The sequence below is a fragment of the Macaca mulatta genome, chromosome 6, assembly GCF_049350105.2.
Source record: "Macaca mulatta isolate MMU2019108-1 chromosome 6, T2T-MMU8v2.0, whole genome shotgun sequence".
NCBI classification, from domain to species: domain Eukaryota; kingdom Metazoa; phylum Chordata; class Mammalia; order Primates; family Cercopithecidae; genus Macaca; species Macaca mulatta.
Genome location: NC_133411.1, coordinates 96,845,819 through 96,866,280, shown reverse-complemented (window position 1 = coordinate 96,866,280; position 20,462 = coordinate 96,845,819). Strand labels below are relative to the sequence as shown.

The window sequence follows — 20,462 nt, the reverse complement described above, 5'->3', positions numbered from 1 at the left end:
CAACAGTTACGAAAACAGATACTGAACAGTCGGTCCTTAGCTGCAATCTGCGGCAATGACTAGTGCCTCAACAAATCATAAAGTCACTGGATTTGGAAAATAACCTACTATCAGTAAGAGCATAAATACCCTTCTAACTCACTGCAAACAGTCCCAGGAGTGGAGACTGGGTAAGATCTGGAAATTCGACTTAAAAAAATTCTGAAGGGAGCAGGACAAGGAGGGGAGGTACCAAGCTATCTCCAAACACCCCTCAACCCAGAGGCGCTTTAATGAATCTCTACCCCCGACTTCCCCCACAACTTCTCCACATGCCCCTTTAACTCCCCTCTACCCTCACCACCCCTCCCAAGTCTTCGATTGCTTCCTCGGTTACCTGTTCCCTAAGTCTCGAAGCTTGGGCAAAACTCTGCAGCCGAAGCGCCGGCCGGCAAGTAAGGGGTGCTGGCAGAGAACACCGGCGCTCGAGTGCCGTTCGTTCCACCTCAGGAGAAACTCGCACCGCCCTCCACGCGGCCCCAGGACCGCGGCGTGAGCCCTACCAACTAGCCCCGCCCACTCCCTAGGCAGGCCCCACCCCCTCGGCAAAGAGCTTTTTTGCCCTTGGCAGGCTCCGTAGGCTCCGTACAACCTGCTAGGCCCCACACTTTCCGCGCCAGCTAGGAGTGCGCGCTGTGGGGAGCCAGTGGGTGGGCGGTCCTAGCGCTTCCCACCCTTGCTCCGGGCCTCTGCTGTCACACGCCCGGGGTGGCGAAAGGGTCACCACCTGAGTCTCCATTCTGCTGCAGTGGTCCCTGCGTTACAGCTCCCTCGTGGTGCGCTTGCCGAGGCTGCTGTAGCTCCTGCGCCCCCGTGCTGGTGGCGCAGTCTCTGCTTGCTGCCGACCTGGCGGGAGGGTACGAGAGCGCACGCTACTGGCAGCGTCGGTCTGCGTCCTTCCTCCTCCTATTCTGACTCCCGCATCCCCCGCCCCCGCCTCACTCAACGCCTACTCCCTGGCTGCAGGCAGACGGCTCCACACAGCCGCAGCGCCCGGTGTCTACACAGCCTGTGGGAGACTCGCACGCCCACACTCACCCCGCCTGGCTGCATCCCTGCCCAGCATGTCGGCGCTCGAGTGGTACGCCCACAAGTCTCTAGGCGATGGTATTTTCTGGATTCAAGAACGCTTCTACGAGTCGGGCAACCGTGCCAACATCTGGCTGGTGCGCGGCTCCGAGCAGGACGTGGTGATCGATACAGGCCTGGGGCTGCGCAGCCTCCCTGAGTACCTGTACTCTTCTGGCCTCTTGCAGGACCGCGGGGCCAAAGAGGACGCGGCGCGCCGGCCGCTGCTTGCCGTGGCCACCCACGTGCACTTCGACCACTCCGGCGGCCTCTACCAGTTCGACCGGGTGGCCGTGCACCACGCCGAGGCCGAGGCGCTGGCTCGCGGGGACAACTTTGAGACCGTGACCTGGCTCTCCGATAGCGAGGTGGTGCGGGCGCCCAGCCCCGGCTGGAGGGCCAGACAGTTCCGGGTACAGGCGGTGCAGCCCACCCTCATCCTGCAGGATGGTAATGGGCCCCCGCGGGCGCGCGCTCTCGTTAAGGGAGGGTATTGGGAAGAGACTGTCCGAGTGCCGCATGTTGCAGACTTGCGTGGCCATAAAGGGGATTATTTTGGCACCTCGCAGAACCACTTCTGTTACACCCTTCCCTAAGTAAAAACCTACTTGACCAGAGCCAAAGCCATCACAGCCTTCCCTGCCAGAGGCCAGCTCTGGCACCGTATAGCAATTCTGAGTACTTCTTTGAAAGCCGGCACTACCCCTCCCTAGCCAGTTTCCTGAGTCGGCTGTAGTAGTAACACTACAGAGACTTGTGACTGACTAGGGATTTCTTATTCTTTCCCTAAGCACCTACCCGACATTTCCAGGAGCTTTCGTAGTGACTAGACTTTTAAGGAATGACGCCCCACGGGGAGTGCATGTCATGATCTGTGCTTTTGAGAACTGCAGACTTCATCAGCTTGGTCACCACCGGGTATGGGCAGTTCCCACCTGTAGCCTTAGAAAGTCATCAGAGCAGCGATTCCAATCCGCTAATGCGATTGGAAACCTCTCAGATAGGTTTCTGTTCTTGATGTTGACTCACGATTGCAAAAGCTTAATAGTAATCATAAACGTAGAATAACTTTATGACAGGTATCTGGTCCGGCTGAAAGCAAAGCCTGAGAAAGATCAATAAGGAAGTAATTTTCGGTAGAGGTAAATTATGTGGACTAATGCATAGGTAGCCATGGTCCTCTTTGGCTCTGTGAAAGACAAATATGGAATTCAGAGAGAAATCCATGGGATGAAAATAAATAGATTAGGGCCTCAGCCCATTTCCCTACGCAAGGACTTAAATAATTGAGCTAATTTGCCACATCAGCAATATTTGGTATATTAGTTTTCTATTTTCTTTTTAGTATACTTTTGATTTCATTTTATCCTCACAACACATTTAAAGTGAGGCCACTGACCTCCCAGTTAAATGGCTTGCCTGAGACAGATCATGATAAAAGCTAGGATATGAATCTAGGCACAATAGATCAAGGCATGCAGAACGTACATAAATCCTACCTCATAAATATATGATGATAATTCTGAGTAGAATGTGAAAGGCCCCTTCTTTCCTTTAGTGTGAGACTATTTTAATTACCAATTTGGTTTATTAAAACATGCCTCTATATAGTAGAAAAAGCCAGTTGCTGCAGTATAGTGAAGCTCACTTTATGACCAAACAATATGGCAAATAATGAAATATTTTACAAAAATCAGTTTATCTCACAGATGACATCTTACTCATTTGAGATATTTTAAAAATTGCAGTATTATATTGTATTACTTATCGGTGCTAAAAAAAAAAAATTGCAAGATTCTGTACCTCAACCCCACCCAACAAAAGTCTTCATTAAAGTTTTAAATCTAAAATTAAAAAAAAAAAAAAACTGGTTTAGATGGGAGTCTTACATTATCTGACAATATGAGATGAAAGTACATGTACATTAAATTTTAATTTACATTAAAGTCACACCTAATTACTGTATTTCTTGACAAAAATGGGTACTTTTAGGGGTAAGATTTCCATGCAGTTGATGGGTATTCAGACTAAATTCTGACACCCGGACCAAAAATGTTTACATTAGTATTAAAATATACTTAAATTATTGAAAAGAATAAATTACTTTTGAAATTGACTTTTGATTCTGTATCAGCAATGGGAAATCAAAGGTGAAAGAATGATAGGGATTGTTTTATAGATGAAGAAAGAACCCATGTAGGCCTGAGTATCATGCAAGAGGTCACATCGCCCATCTCGGAAAGAGCTGGGACTAGAACCCAGGTTTACCAGTTGATGGTAGAATCCTAACATTTTGGGAGCTGAAAGGGGCCTGCAAACTACTTGTGTGGTACTTTAAGCCTTTAAAAGGGTGAAAAGAAAGCTTAATGTTTACCAGACACTTTGAAGGTGATAGTACTGTGTTATCAAAAGTTGTTTTTCATGAGGAGCTGGATGCCCCACCCTCTCAAGCAGTGTCTACTTTCCTCTCTTCTCAAGAATATTAATTTCCCATATCTTCTGAATGATGTGGCCTGCTAACTTGCTGTTAACATAATCCAGATGCCTGGGAGGATACATAAAATATTTGTATTAAAAATTTGTATACAGTTACACACATGAACAGCATAAAGTATTCATTGCTTTGGTAGAATGCAAGGAGCTGAAATCATTTATTACATTTCCTTTAATGAATTGATGATTGCTTGTCATGGAGAAGCAAAAATCTGTGCACTGTATCTCTAACCCAAAAGCCAACTTGTAAATGAGGGACAAGGAGAGAATAGCCATATAATCCAGTGCATTATCTGGATGAAAAAGCAACTCGCCTTATTAATAGTGAAATGGTTATCTTCCTCTAAGATAGCAGTAGACCCTAAATTGACATAGCACATACCTCTTGAGTGGGCAAACATCATTTTGCCCATTTTTCACTAAAGTGATACAAAGTTCTGGCATTGTGATCCCTATTACATACATGTTTAAACCATATGCCCAGTGTCACCAAGATATCTCAGAGGCGTGATTTCAGGCGGACTTAAGTCATTTGCAGAGGCTAAAACAGGTTGTAGGAAGGTGGTGAATTGAACAGACACATCTAATTTGGCTCTCTTCCGAAGCACCATTAATGTACTGTAAAGAAACCGTGATTTAAATGTAAATCCCCATTGGCTGGGGGAACTGTTTCGGATGCTAGAAAGTAGATGTGGTGACTAAGTTAACAGTTTTATACTATGCCAGCAAAGGGAAATTAAGAGCCAATTCAGTTTCCACCGCAGAAGCCTTAAAAAACACAGGAATTAGCAATAGGCAGTACCTCAGTGGCGGCAAAGGGAAGAAGAGTAAGTAGAATTTCTTGAAAACCTTTTAAGAAGCTCTTAAAACTCTAGTGAGTGCCCCTCCCTCTCCCATCCAATTAGTTTATTCTCTAGGGATAGTAAAACAAAGGAGTTTCTTGATTGAAGGATGCCAGATTACTATTGAGCTTAAGGGCTCAGTATGGAAAACAGGAGAAAGAAAGAGTGTGTTTGTGTGTGTGTGTGTCCGTCCTACTAGTTTCCCAGAAGGATGAGAGCCAGGCCTTTCCCCACCCAGGTAGGAAATTAGAAAAATGTTATCTAGGGAATCTGCCTCCTAGAGGAAAGACGAAGATACCAATGTAGAGGAATACCTAAGAAATCCTGGCCTCTTTCTCTACTGTGAAGCCTCAGTCACCAGGCCCCATGCATGTGCTGCAAGCAGCCTTCTTGTCCCCCCTTCTTTTTTTAAATTGATACCTAATAGTTGTAATTACTTGTGAGGTACGTGTGATATTTTGATAAATGCATACAATGTAATGATCAAATCAGGTTATTTAGAATATCCACCACCCTTCAAACGTTTATGATTTCTTTGTGTCAGAAACATTCCAAATCTTCTAGCTATTTTTAAACATACAGTAAATCCTTATTAACTCTAGTCTATCAAACGCTGGAACTTATTTATTTTATCTAATTGTATTTTTGTACCCATTAACCAATCTCTTCATTCCCTTCCCCCACCCTTTCCAGCCTCTGGTAACCACCATACTAGCACTACCTCCCACATATGAGTGTGAACATGAGGTATTTGTCATTTTGTGCCTGACTTATTTCACTTAACGTAATGCCCTCCAGTTCCATCCGTGTTGCTGCAAGTGACAGAATTTCATTATTTTTTGAGTGAATAACTCCACTGTGTATATTGTCCCACACTGTCTTTATCCATTCATCTGCTGATGGACAGTTAGGTTGATTCCACATCTTGGCTATTGTAAATATTGTTGCAATAAACATGGGAATGCAGTTATCTCTTTAGTATTCTGATTTCCTTTCTTTTGGATGTATATACCCAGCAGTGGGATTGCTGGGTCATACGGTAGTTCTATTTTCAGTTTGTTGAGGAACCTTCATACTATTTTCAATAGTTGCTGTACTAATTTACATCCCCACTAACCAATGTACAAGCATTCCCCTTTCTCCACATCCTTGTCAGCATCTGTTATTTTCTGTCTTTTTGACAATAGCCATTTTTACTCATGCCCCCGAACTCTTAAATAGGCAACCAAGCATTATTAAAAAAATCTGAGAAAATTCTCTAACATGATATCAACTATTAAACAGCATAAAGCAATTCGAGAGTGGGGAACTATCATCAATATCATCAGGGGATAAGACAAGCTATTGCATTCAAGATACCTAAGAGTCAATAAGGATGCTTTAAAAATAAATAGTAGAACAATATTCACCCAAAAAAAAAGCTCTCGGAATTTAAAACATCAGAAATTACGCAGCAGTAGGTCTGGAAGATAAAGTTGAAAAACTTACTAAAGAGCAAAGCAATAAAGGAAAGTAGAAACCAGGAGAGAAAAAGACTAAAATAAGTAGGAGGATCAGTTTGGAAAATCCAGCCTTAGAATAATGGATGCAGAGAGAGGACAGAGACAGTGAAAGAAAAGAAATAGTAGGGCAGCCAAGTGCAGTGACTCATGCCTGTAATCCCAACAATTTGAAAGGCCGAGGAGGGCGGATCATCTGAGGTCGGGAGTTCAAGACCAGCCTGGCCAAGATGGTGAAACCCCGTCTCTACTAAAAATACAAAAATTAGCTGGGTGTGATAGTGCATGCCTCTAATCCCAGCTACTCGGGAGGCTGAGACAGGAGAATCCCCTGAACCCTGGAGGGAGAGGTTGCAGTGAGCCGAGATCGTGCCATTGCACTCCAGCCTGGGCAACAGAGCTAGATTCTGTCTCAAAGAAAAAGAAAAAAAAATAGTAGAGGTAGAGGTAATCCAGTAATATATCACACAATTAAAGGATATAAATTTTCCAGATTGAAAGGGCCCACAGAATTCACAGGACAATAGATGAAAACACATCCAAACCCAAGCATGTTACTGTAAAATTTCAGAACACTGAGATCAAAGATTTTACAAGCTTTAAGAAATGTAAACAAAAGAGTTATGTACTCAGAATAGAATGGTTTTGGAGCTAGCAAAGAAGAAATCTTGCCTTCCAATTTTAATGAAAATTATTTCCAATCTAGAATTCGATATCCCACTATTAATCAAGTTCTCAAATTATTTCCCACATACTGTTACTTAGAAAGCTACTAGGATATGCCCCTTCAAAATAAGGGAGTGAACCAAGAAAGAAGTACTATAGTAAACAGGAAATAGAATTCAAAAGAAAGCATCAGGAAGATGCAACAGATGACACTCTAATAATGATAGTACCCCAGACTTAGAGGGTCCAGATCGGAGCAGTTGAATCATAATTCTTTCTCAGGGGGATGTGATGGTATGTGGAGAGTGGGGAGTAAAGAGAACTAAAAATCCTATTTCACAGTGAAGTCAATGGCTAACAAAATTTTAAAACCAAGATATAATACATGCATAAAATCAGAGTATACCCAATTGATAAATATGGAAATGGAGTATAACCATTATTTAGAGATAACTGTATCTGGGAGAGGTAACTACCAGAAGAAATAGCTGAGATTGTTAAAAGTGAGTGCATCATGGAAGCAAGATTGGAGATAGAGCAAAACTGGGGCAAGTAAATTTTTTTCTTACATTTTAAGCCCCTCTGAAATATTTTATTTGAAATATGCACATAAATATTTTTGTGTATAAACTGAAATTTTAAAAGATAGAGGATGCTGTGTTGGAAGAGGGTATAAGAGAAGTCTAGAAGGACTGGAATCTGGACAATTAAATCAGGATGAAGTTGGAAGGATTTTGTGTATGTGTGTGCTTGTGTGTTTATGATACACTTCGTAGGCATTTCTGGTTCTTGTAAGAGGTGCTCATGAAATTCTATGTGTGAGCATTATCAGCATATTGAAAGCATTTTTAAAGCCACAGGATAATGGCAGAACTAATGATATTCAGCAACCATGGCCTTATTGATTGCTTATAGTTGGTATCTATTTTGATGGGCGGGTACTTACATTTTATCTATTGCTAAATATTTTAATCTCACTTGGATATAACCAAAGATCAATATGATTCTGTCCCTGAATTGGTAATTCTCTATAGCTTCTTTTTAGGATCAGTCTTCTCTTACATTTAACCTTTCTCTACGTTTATTAAACAGTTGGTCTCCAGTAGCTCTATTACTAAATCAACTTAGCAATAATTTGTTTGCCTTACCTGCCAGTCATACAGGAAATGGTAGTGGTTTGTAATCACTAGAGGTGCCTTAAATCTGGACTAATTATCCTATAAAGGAATTCTGGTCCCTTACGACTGGAATGTGAAGAACTCTGGGAGTGTCCGAAACCATCTTAATGTCACTACTGGGATTCAGACAAGACAAAATGGGCAGATGAAGCAGCAAACGAGGCGCTGCCCTGACGTAGATTTCAGCTACCCAGGACAGATGCCAGCTGGCTTTTTGCTCTTGTGTCCTGGCAGTACCATCAGGACAAAAATTCTTTCAGAGAATTTAGCCCTATGATTATACAGTGCTTGGCATCATCCATTAGAAAAGTCATTTAGGCATGATGACAGTGGTTCTAGATCTTTGGTATGCAGGTGCTTGTTAAAAATAGCAAGTTCTAGGCTTTAACACCTAAGTTTGGATGCTGTAGGGCTTGTGTGTGACAAAGGAATCCTTTAACAGTCCCCAGGTGATTCTGATGCAGAAGTTCTGCATACCATAATTTGTGAGATATATTATTTTACAGAATTACATTGCATAGCATTGTATAGTGCAGTTATGGCTATGCAGTATTTTACTTCATCCTTCTTTACATGTTGTCATAACTGAAGAGGCAATGCTGCCTGAGCAGTAGTTCTCAAAGCATGGTCCTCACCAACAGCTTTAGTGTTGCCTGGGAGCTTGTTAGAAATGTAGATTCTCGGGCACTAGTCTTATCAGTGCAGTAATTGGGGGTGGGGCCCAGCAGTCTGTGTTTTAACAAGCATTACAGGGAATTCTGATGCACACTAAAGTTTGAAAACTACTAGCATAGTTCCTTGCTTCCCAAACTTTCTTTCCCATAATCACCTTGGTTGTTTGTTCAGCATACAGATTTCAGACTCTTCCCCAAAAGATTAATTCAGAAACTTTGGAGTGGGTCTAGAAACGTGTGTGTTTGACATGTATTACAGGTGATTCTTATTGTTACCAGCAGTGAATCTATATGGGTCTGCAGCAATCTCACTTCTTGCCTCCTCAGAAGAAAGACTTCGAATGAGGGGCAGAAGGCAGAAGGAGAGACCGAGGCAAGTTTTAGAGCAGGAGCGAAGGTTTATTAAAAAGCTTTAGAGCAGTAATGAAAGGAAGTACACTTGGAAGAAGGCCAGGCGGGCAACTTGAGAGATCAAGTGCGCAGTTTGACTTTTTGCTTTGGGGTTTTATATGTTCTCATACTTCTGGGGTCTTGCATCTCTTCTCCCCTAATTCTTCCCTTGGGGTGGGCTTTCTGCATGTGCAGTGGCCTGCCAGTGCTTGGGAGGTGAGTGTGTGCAATGTGTTTACTGGAGTTTTATACATATTCACTTGAGGCATTCTTCCCTTACCAGTTGAATGTCCCTGGAAGGTCACATACCAGTTAAACGCCGTTTTGCCTCTTAATGCACATGCTTGAGCCCACTCACCCACCTCTTAAAATCTTATTGGGAAGCTGCTGATCACCAGTTTCAGGTGTTTCTGTCTATTGGGAGACTGCTTTACCCTGGCATGAGCTGCAGCTGATTCTTATTTTAGAGAGAGCATTTCAGCAACCACCTGACCATCACCTGACATTCCTGATGTGTGTGTGGGGTTGCGGAGATCCCTCTCCTGCCCTGCTTATGCCTGACCGTTATCACAGGCAAATTCTAGAAGTCTGGATTAGATTTGTTTTTCAAACTACTGCATGCATGAAAAACACCTGGAAAGCTGCTACTGCTGCTACTGCTACTGGTCTTCAGATCATGCTTTGAGCAGTACTGTTGTAGAGACAGATCAGTTCACAATGGAAGAAGGGGAAAATGATACAGATAATGACACAAATGGCTCTTCAAAAGCCAATAATTGGGAATTCGAAGTATTAAGAAAGGCCGTTTGGAAAATTGTTAAGGCTCTTGACTTTTGCCCAAAGGACCTTCTGTATGAGAAGAAAATAGTACTTTACAGGGCATAATATTATTACATTTCATCTCACTAGGAACTGTGGCCACGGTAGATTAGCAAACTACCAAAGAGACTCTCTACTGGTTAAATTTAGTAAAACTTTAAAATGAAATTCTAACCAAACTGTTTTCCGTTTCTCACTATGTACTGTAAAATTTTAGTCCTTTCTACCCCCCCCCGCAAAAAATTCAGTCCGTTTTAAATCATCTTATATTACTAATGATTCCCAAATAACAAGGAATTTCTTTACTCCTAAATTCAGAAAAGAAATAATGTGAATCCCTGGGCTTATAAAGCAAAAGCCAGAAGTACCAGCATATTCAGAAAATGTATTTGAAGCATTATGCTTATCTTTAAAATTACTGAATTTTTTGCATTCAGTTCTATTATATCCCTTTTAATAGCTTTTTATGAATTAGATATAATTCATATACCATAAAATTCACCCATTTAACATGTATAATTCAGTGGTTTTAATCTTTTCAGTTGTACATCCATTGCAGTCAATTTGAGAATATTTTTCTTACCTCTGAAACAAATAGCCCCTTCTTTTAGCCATCATCCCCCTCAACATCCCCAGCCCCCTATCCCTACCCCAGATTTGTCTATTCTGGACATTTCATTAAAGTGGAAAAATACAACGTGTGGACCTTCACAATTGCCTTCACTTAGCATTATGATTTCAAGGTTTATCCATGTTGAAGGGTGAATCAGTACTTCATTTATTTTTATTACCAAATAGTATTTCATTTTATGAATATGTATCATATTTTAATACCCATTTATCCATTGATGTACATTTGGATTGTTTCCACTTAAATCTTTTTAACAGCTTTATTAATGTATATTTACACACCATAAATATACCCATTTTAAGTGTATGGTTTGATGAATTTTAGGAAATGTATTCATACATGCAACTATAACCACAATTTAGTTCAAGAACACTTCTGTTAACCCTGAAAGTTTCCTCCTGCTTTTTTTTTTTTCAGTCACCTACTCCCACCCCTGGCCTCACTGATCTGTTTTGTGTTGCTGTAGTTTTGATTTTCTGAAAATTTTCTATAAATACAATCATGCCGTAGATAGATAGATAGATAGATAGATAGATAGATAGATAGATAGATAGATAGATAGAGTCTTTTTTGGCTTCTTTTGGATATTCATCCATATTGTGGCATCTATTAATAATTCATTCCTTTCTATTTCTGATAAATATTCCATTGTGTGAATATAGCATTTTATGTATCTCTTCACCTATTAAAGGAAATTTAAATCTTTCCAGTTTGGAACTGCTATGAATAATACTGCCATGAACATTCGCATACAAGTCTTTGTGTGGATGCATGTTTTTATTTCCCTTAGTAGACACCTACTAACAGAATTCCTGGGTCATATTGTAAATGTACGTTAATTTTTTAAGAAAGTGCCAAACTGGTTCTCAAAGTGATTATACCATTTTATATTCCTAGCTACAGTGTGTAAGGGTTCCAATTTTTCCAAATCTTTTTCTTTTAAAAAAACATTTTTATTTCAATTGGTTTTTGGAGGAGCAAGTGGGTGTTTCGTTACATGAATAAGTTCTTTAATGGTGATTTCTGAGATTTTGGTGTGCCCATTACCGAGCGACATACACCGTACCCAATGTGTAGTCTTTTTTTTTTTTTTGAGACGAAGTTTCGCTCTTGTCGCCCAGACTGGAGTGCAATGGCATGATCTTGGCTCATTACAACCTCCACCTCCTGGGTTCAAGTGATTCTCCTGCCTTAGCTTCCCAAGTAGCTGGGATTACAGGTGCCCGCCACCACGCCCAAGTAATTTTTGTGTATTTAGTAGAGACAGGATTTCACCATGTTGACCAACCTGGTCTTGAACCAATGTGTAGTCTTTTATCCCTCACCACCCCACACCCTTTTCCCCAAGCCCCCAAACGTCAGTGTATCATTCTTTTGCCTTTGCGCCCTCATAGCTTAGCTCCCACATAATGAGTGAGAACATATGATGTTTGATTTTTCATTCTTGAGTTCCTTCACTTAGAGTAATAGTCTTCAATTTCATCCAGGTTGCTATGAATGCCATTATTTCATTCCTTTTTATGGCTGAGTAGTATTCTGTGGTGTGTGTGTGTGTGTGTGTGTGTGTGTGTGTGTGTGTGTATATCACATTTTATTTACTTGTTGATTGATGGACATTAAGATGGTTCCATATTTTTGCAATTGCAAATTGTGCTGCATTTCCATGTGAAATTTAGAGTCAGACTTTCAGTTTCTTCGAAAAAAGATCAAGATTTTGATTGAGATTATGTTGAATTTTTACTGGTCATTACAGTAGCCACTAGCCATGTATGACTAGCAAATTTAAATTAAGATTACCAGATGTGGTGGCTCACCTGTAATCCCAGCTACTTAGGAGACTGAGGATGGAGGATCATTTAAGGCCAGGAGTATAAGACTAGCCTATGTAACAAAGTGAGATCTTGTCTCTAAAAAAAAGTTGTTAAGTTAGCTAGGCTGGTGTCATATACCTGTAGTCCCAGCTACTTGGAAGGATCCCTTGAGCCCAGGTGTTCAGGGGTTACAGTGAGCTATAAGCAGGCCATTGCACTTCAGCCTGAGTGACAGAGATTCCATCTCTTTAAAAAAATAATTAAGATTCGTTAGAATTAAAATTTTAATTCCTTTATTGTACTAGCTTTATTTCAAGCACCATTAGCCACACCATACTGAACAGTATTGAGAACCAATATTTCAGTCATTGCAGAAAGTTTTCTTAGGCACTGTAGCTATTGGAAAAATTGGGTTACATTACCATCATAGCAATATTGAGTCTTAGTGATACTGAGACAGTCAGTAAGCATAGCCTATTTCTCCTTTTATTTAGGTCTTCTTTAATTTCTCTTGACAGTGTTTTTGTAGTTTTCATTATACAGTGTTCATATATTACAAAACATCTTTTGCCAAATTTTTTCTCAAGTATTTTACTCTTTGATGCTATTTTGAGTCGAATGTTTTAAAATTCATTTTTGATAGTAATTTGTAGCATGTAGAAATAGTTTATCTTTGTATGTTGATCTTGTATCCTGTGACATTCCTCAACTTGTTTTTTAGTTCTCTAGCTTTTTCCTACTTTACGTAGGATTTTCTGTACGTAAGATTATGTCTAAATAAAAACAGATTTACTTTTTCTTTTCTAATCTGTGTGACCTTACTTTCTTTTTCTTGGCTTATTACACTGTCTAGGATCTTCAGTATAATGTTGAATAGAAATGGTAAGAGCAGACATCCTTGCCTTGTTATCTTAGGAGACTTTCTATTCAAAGAGGTATTACCTATAGGTGTTCATAAGTGACCTTTATCAAGTTCAGGACCTTCCCCAACTATTCCTAGTTTGCTGGAAGTTTTTATCATGAATGAGAATTGGAGTTTGTCATATGCTTTTTTATGTATCTATTGAGATAATCATATGGCTTTCTCCTTTATTAATACAGTATATTACACTAATTTATTTTCACTAGCTCAACCAAACTTAATATTTCTGGGATAAACTCCACTTTGTCATTTTCCTATTTATAAGTTGCTGGATTTGATTTGCCAATATTTTGTCAATAATTTTAAGATTGCATTCATTAGGTATATTTGTGTACAGGCTTTTGTTTTGTTTTGTTTGAAAGAGTCTCCTTTTGTTGTTCAGGCCGGAGTGCAAATGGTGCCATCATGGATCTCTGCAGCCTCAAACTTCTGGGCTCAAGCAATCCTTCCACCTCAGCTTCCTGAGTAACTGGGACTACAGGCACAAAACACCCTGCCTGGCTTTTTATTATTATTATTATTTTTAATTTTTATAGAAACGGAGGTCTCATTATCTTGCCCAGGCTGGTCTCGAACTCCTGGCCTCAAGCAGTCCTCCCACATGTGGCCAAAGTGCTGGGATTACACAAGTGAGCCACTGCAGCAGGCCTGATGTTGTTGTTATTTTAATATATTGTCTTTCGCTTTTATGAGAGTAATAACTGAGTTAGATTTCTCATCTATATTCTGAAAGTCTTTATATGGGTTGAAATTATTTAGGGTTGAAATTGTCCCGTTTTAAAATGATTAACAGAATTGATCAATGAAGTCTTCTTTGAGCCCAGACTTTTCTTTGTGGGGAAACTTTAAATTGTTAATCAATTTATTTGTTTGATATACATTTATTTAGACTTCATTTCTTCTTGGATCACTTTTGATAATTTGTCTCTTTTTAAGAATATGTTCATTTCAAGTAAGTTGTCAAATCTGTTGGCTTAAAATTGTTCATAATATTCCCTTACTCTCCTTTTAATTTCTTCAGGGTCTATAGTGATGTTCCTTCTTTCATTCCTATTTTAGCAAGTTGTATCTTCTCTAATTTCTTCTTGATTTGTCTAGCTAAAGGTGTACCAATTTTGTTGTAGTTTTCAAGTAAATAACTGTTGGTTTCATCTGTTTTTCTTTGTTGGTATTTGTATTCATTTATTTTTGCCCTGTCCTTTATTATTTCCATTAACACTTACTTTGTGTTTGATTTGCTCTTCTTTTCCTAACTTCTTAAGATAGTAATTTGATTATTGATTTTAAACATTTAATCCTTTATAAAATAAGCATTTAAAGCAATAAATTTTCTTTTAAGTACTGCTTCAGCTGTATTCTATACATTTGGATATGTTTTGATTTTGTTTCATTCAAAATATTTTTATATTTCCCTTGGATTTCTTCTTTGATTCATAAACTATATAGAAGTTTGATGTTTGCTTTACATATATTTGAATATTGCCCATATTTATTTTTGTTCTTCCTAATTTGTTATTTTTTGCCTATTAAAAACACATAATAAGGTTGGGCGTGGTAGCTCATGCCTGTAATACAGCACTTTGGGAGGCCCGGGAGGGAGGATCACTTGAGGCCAGCCTTGGCAACATGGCAACCAGCCTGGCCAACATGGTGAAACCCCATCTCTACTAAAAATATAAAAATTAGCCAGGCGTGATCCACACGCCTGTAATTCCAGCTACTCAGTCAGCTGAGGCACAAGAATTGTTTGAACCTGGAAGGCAGGAGGTTGCAGTGAGCCAAGATTGTGCCACTGCACTCCAGCCAGGACGAGAGAGCAAAACTCTGTCTCAGAAAATAAACAAACACAAAGACTACACGTTATCAATTTTCTGTTCATTTTGTTATTTCTAATTTAATTGTGTTATAGTCAGAGAACATACTTTGTATGATTTTATTCCTTTTACATTTATTTATTCTTGCTTTATGGCCTAGCTTTATAGCCTGCTGAATATTTCAACTGCAGTTGAAAAGAATGTGTACTTTGCTATTTTGGAGTAAAGTGTTTTATTTTTGTCAGGTCAAGTTGGTTGATAGAGTTGTTCAGGTCTTCCATATCCTTTTTGATTTTCTGTTTACTTATTTTATGAATTACACAGAGAAGAATGTTGAACTCTCCAAATATAATTGTTGAATTGTTTATTCTTTATTTCTGTTTGTTTTTGCTTCATGTATTTTTGGTGATATTTTAGGTGCATGTACATTTATAATTATTTGTCAGTGTATTGATTTAATGTATATTATCATAAAATTACTTTAGTAACATTCTTCATGTAAAAATCAATTTTGTCTTACATTAATATAGCTGCTCTAGTTCTCTTAAAGTAATATTTAATATGGTTAAGCTTTTCAACCTATTTGTGTCTTTGGCCTTATAGTTTCTTTCTTGTAGGCTGCATATATCGTGATTTTTAATCCAGTCTGATAATCTCTGCCTTTTTATGTTTACCAAATCCTGATTATTACACCATCTTGATTCCTTTATTAATTTTTTAGCTATATATTTTTAAATTTTTTCCTGTGTATGTGCTTGCACTAGAGATTACAGTATGAATCTTTTAATTTACCATTATTTACTTCAAGTTTATACTAATGTAATTCCAGTGAAACAGAGCGATTTTGCACCCATGTAGCTCCATTTCCTCTCTGCTGTCGGTAACTGAAGTCTGAGATTTAACCCTATTTGCAAGTTAGCCTGCCAGAGTTTGATGTATTCTGACAGAAGACTTGAGGTTCCTGGGTCAGAGATTATGGAGATTATTACTCACATATTAGAGCATCATCATTTATATCAATTCCTCAAGCCCTAATTCTGACAGGGTGATACAACAAGAGGCAAAATACAATAAAATTCCCTAGAGCAACATTCATTAATTGTGTCAACAGGATACTGGTACCACAGATGTTCTGAAAATTAAAAGTTTCATGATCAAATAAGTTTGAGAAATTGTACAACTATATCTACTTTGTGTATATCCACAGTATACATTCATATAATAAAAGCTCAAAGAAGTCTTTCTGAAAAGAAAGCTGCTGAATTTTCTTTAAACTGAGAGTTCCTCAAATTATTTGACCACATAATTACCTCCTTTTCATTTATGTCTCATGATAGCCTGTAGAAATAGTGTTCCACATTACTTGCTTTGGCAAACACTGGTCTAGCAAACAATAGGAATGAACCATAGGCAGCTTATTTTTAAATCATCATTAAGAAATACAGTATTTATGAAATAAAGTGTCATCCTTCCCAATTTCTTTGGAAGCATATAATGCTCTTCTGTGCTTCAAATGCTAAGTCAAGTATACAACATGTTTATCTGTAAACTGTGTTTCCATTTGTAGGGGATGTGATCAACCTTGGTGACAGACAGCTCACTGTTATGCACATGCCAGGTCACTCCAGGGGCAGTATTTGCTTACATGACAAAGACCGAAAGATTCTCTTCAGTGGAGACGTCGTGTATGATGGATCACTGATTGACTGGCTCCCATACAGCAGGATAAGTGACTATGTTGGGACCTGTGAACGTCTAATAGAATTAGTGGACAGAGGTCTGGTAGAGAAGGTGCTTCCCGGGCACTTCAATACCTTTGGTGCTGAAAGGCTTTTTCGATTGGCTTCTAACTATATTTCAAAAGCTGGGATATGTCACAAAGTTTCTACTTTTGCCGTGCGATCTCTTGCAAGTTTAGCTCTACGTGTAACAAATTCTAGGACCTCACCGTAGTATCTATATTGATAATATATTTTGATTAATTACATACATTAATTCATTCTGTACTATTTAACTGATTAATAGTGAGCATTTCATGAAGTGCTTTTTATACCACTATTATATATCAGAGAAAGATTGAGAATGAATAAGCCAAAAAGAAAATTGTTAGTTTAAATTGTTTTCTTTCTCCTAAGAAAGAAGCCATTTAATACGCTTATACTTTGCCAAAGCTGTCATCTTGTAATGTATGCTCTAGAAATGACACAAAGGTTTATGGGGAAGTAAAGAGAAATTCTGTGACAAGAGAAAGAACTGCTCTTGCCTCTGTTTGTCTTGTTTTATTTCCTAGATGACCTAGGAAAAAAGGCATATAGAGTATTATGTTTATACGTTAAACTTGATATTTTTGGTGTATTATTTAAAGATAAAGGTTCTTGGGTTTAAAATACATCAGAATTTAATGCAGACATATGAAGTAACACTGAGAATGACAGCTAAAACATTCCATTGTTATCGTCCTGAATTTTTTATGCTTCATTTCATTTATTTATTCTTTGTGTAATTATAGCATACATGACATGTAATATAACTTATGAAAAGTACAGTGAATTTTGCTTTATTGCAAAGCTTTAAATATAAATTGCAGAGTGCTTCAGTATAAAGCTACTATATGTTGTTGTTTGTTATTGTGTAAGTAATATTTTCAATTATGAAAGTGAAATGCAAATGTCTGTAATCTAACTACAAATTGTCAGATTCTTAAAAGGACACTGTCAGGCAAATTTGAAAATATACACATTGAGAATAATTTTTTATTATTATATCCTATTTTAATATTAACAGCTATTATAAACAAAATTTTTCCTGTTAAATAGCGACTTCAGTATTGTGTTATGTTTTACAGTATTAAAACTACTATGAAGATCTGCAACTATTCTTTTACTTAACATGCATATGTACTACAGAGGGATTTTTAAATTAATTGCAAAATGTGCATTAGCTATTGACTTAGAGTGAATTGCCTTTTGTATCCTGATTCACAACACCTATTCCTGTTCAGTATTCTTTGTCTTGAATAGAGAAGTCTACGTTCATAAAGTCATAGAAAAGGTTATACCACTATTTAGTAAAATGTTTTAGTTCGGTGCTCCTAATAATTTGTTAAAAGGCCTTTTAGAATATTTCATAAAGGGTTTTAAACAGTTTTTTCCCACTGCCTTTTTATTACTGACATAACTAAAACCAAACTGAAATCGCTTTGGAAATCAGATTTTTTAATGTTAGGAAGATCCAGCAATTTTGGTTTCTGAAAAATTATGAAACTTTTCTACCCTACAGATGCCCAGGTTCTTTAGTTTTTTATTCATTCAACTCACACACACATAAACATATACATACACAAACACAACCCCACATGCAAACACACACAGTCACATGTATACATGTGTAGCACAGCGCTAAACACTGTGGAGGCTTAAAAAAGTCAAAGACAACATTATAGCTAAAAGTTGAAAGCACACAAAATATAAATAATAGTATATGCAAGTTAATGTACATTATATGTGCATGTAAGGGACATAAATAGAGGGGTGTGAACTTTGGTTAGGCAAAGTTTACTGGAGGAGGGGTTTTTGAATCAAATTTGGAAGGATGAGCTTGTTAGATGTTCAGGGTAGGAAACAAAACAATCCAAGAACAGGGATATAAGCATTGCTAGTCTAGAATAGTCTATTCCTTGTGAAAATATAAATTTAATTTTCAGGAATCCAGTATATTCCAAACACCATATATTTAGCATGAGAAAAATTGATTTGTGATTGTGTATATGAGTCATTCTTAATGGGAGACAAGCTGAACTGCCACATGCCACCAAATGAACCTTTACTTCAATCAAAAAGGAGGATATGATTGGTTCAATTATATTAATAGGATATCATGGGCATTTCTCTACGATGGTCATTCAAGGCAGTAGGTCTGTTTCAACTGAGTGCAACATTGAGAATAATGATTTGGTTCAGGGCAACTACAAATAATCACTTACTAAGCCTTAAATAAAGCCATTATTTTTATATCAGTAGCACAAAGGAAAACCAAAAGTCCTTAACCACTGATCATTTTTATCATATTTTAGGCCTTTTTTAAAAAAATCAGGGTATAGTAGGCACTAAGTTTTATTAGGAAATATTTAAACCTGCTGAAGGATTTATTTATAAAAAGGGCAATTTTTCAAAACACATTGATTTTTTTAAAATTTCCCAATTTTTTCAGTTTTTCAAATTGTACGACAACATGGAACTGTGATATTTTACTATTACTTCAATGTGAATAAATTGGGTAAAGTGTATCATTTATTGAGTGCCCATGCTGTACATTTAAAATATGCTTTATTTAATTTAATCCTACTCCCAGCACCAAAAGGTAATTGACCAGCCTCAGACAACACAATTTTGGACAAAGCTGGTAACTGAACACAGGTCTGTCTGCCCCACACTTCTCTTTCTCTTATATCTGCACAATAGCAGAAAATTGGCAAAGTGTATTTTTACTTTCCAAGATGCCACATGTGCCAAGAATAAATCAAACAAAGCATAATAATAACATATCTTTAAAAAGCTTTTCAAAATATATTTTCATCCTGACAGTGACCCTTGTAACTTACGATTTTGGAAATACTAGTATGTAAGTATAATACAAAGTTGTCAAAATGTTAAGACATTTAGAAGTAATTTTATTATTTATATTGTTAATGCTTAATCATTGGAAATTCATTTTCCTTACTTGATGTTTTCTTTCAACTGGGAAGCCTAAAACAAACAAAAACCTTGTGTGTTATCCTGATATAGTTGACTAAATGACTGTATTTGTTCTTATATGGATAGTAATATGAATGTGACATGCACCAATTGTCCTATTATAATTTTCAGATAAGTGTAACTAAGCATTTGTGTAATAAATATTAAAGTAGTCATTTTATTTCAATCTATAATTGATATTTTTATAACATTAGCAAGTTTCCATTTAATTTCTTGCAAGGATATTTCCTGTACAACGTGCAGTTTTGAGAAGCTTATGGTCAATAAGACACTAAATTTGTGAGAAAGAATAGAGAACCCAGAAACAGAAAAATACTCATATAAGCCTTTTGTAATTAAGAAATATGGCAATTCAAATCAATGGGTAAAAGATAGACTGTGCAATAAATGTTACCATTGTTGATGTGGGAAAAATGGCCCCTGCCATTATAAAAGTAAATTCCAAATGGGTTAAAGACCTAAATGTGAAAATCAGAACCACACATGTATTAAAAGAAAATCATATTTAACACCTTGGAATGGGGAAGATCTGCCTTACATAGACACAAAAAGCAAAATTACATCAAAATTTTAAATTTCTTAGAATTTAGATGAAATAAAAGAGATTTTTAAAAATCACAATTTGTATAACATAATTTAACAAATATAAAGAATGCCTACAAATCAGTAAGCAAAAGATAAACTACTGTAAGGGAGGAAAGACCTTTCTTGTCCCCTCTTCAGTTCTATTGCTGTGGCTGTGAATTAAACTGACAAAAGACAGATTAACAGGAGAAAAGCATAAGCATACAAATTTTATTTAATGTTAATATTTTTATGTGTACACACAGGCCTTCATGACCCATAGAAGCAGATAGGCCTG

The 20,462-nt window shown here is 37.7% G+C and overlaps 2 protein-coding genes across 23 annotated transcripts in view; one reads left to right on the top strand and one right to left on the bottom strand.

Moving 5' to 3' along the window:
• The window catches only part of POLR3G (RNA polymerase III subunit G), a 42,295-nt gene extending 40,265 nt beyond the window's left edge, over positions 1 to 2,030 (bottom strand). For 9 of the 22 annotated variants that reach the window (XM_078004447.1, XM_078004455.1, XM_078004449.1 and 6 more), the window contains exon 1: positions 767 to 887. The gene's annotated coding sequence lies outside the window, so the exon portion shown is untranslated. Of the gene's footprint in view, positions 1 to 376; positions 888 to 1,077; positions 1,803 to 1,905 lie in introns of those variants that run through there. The other 13 variants (XM_015140394.3, XM_028849572.2, XM_028849573.2 and 10 more) reach the window with 5 other exon arrangements.
• MBLAC2 (metallo-beta-lactamase domain containing 2) lies at positions 628 to 19,766 on the top strand. The gene is given in 2 exon segments (NM_001193835.2): positions 628 to 1,557; positions 16,414 to 19,766. Coding segments are annotated over 2 exon segments (840 nt in total). The 5' UTR covers positions 628 to 1,103; the 3' UTR covers positions 16,800 to 19,766.
• Positions 19,767 to 20,462: the final 696 nt, after the last annotated feature.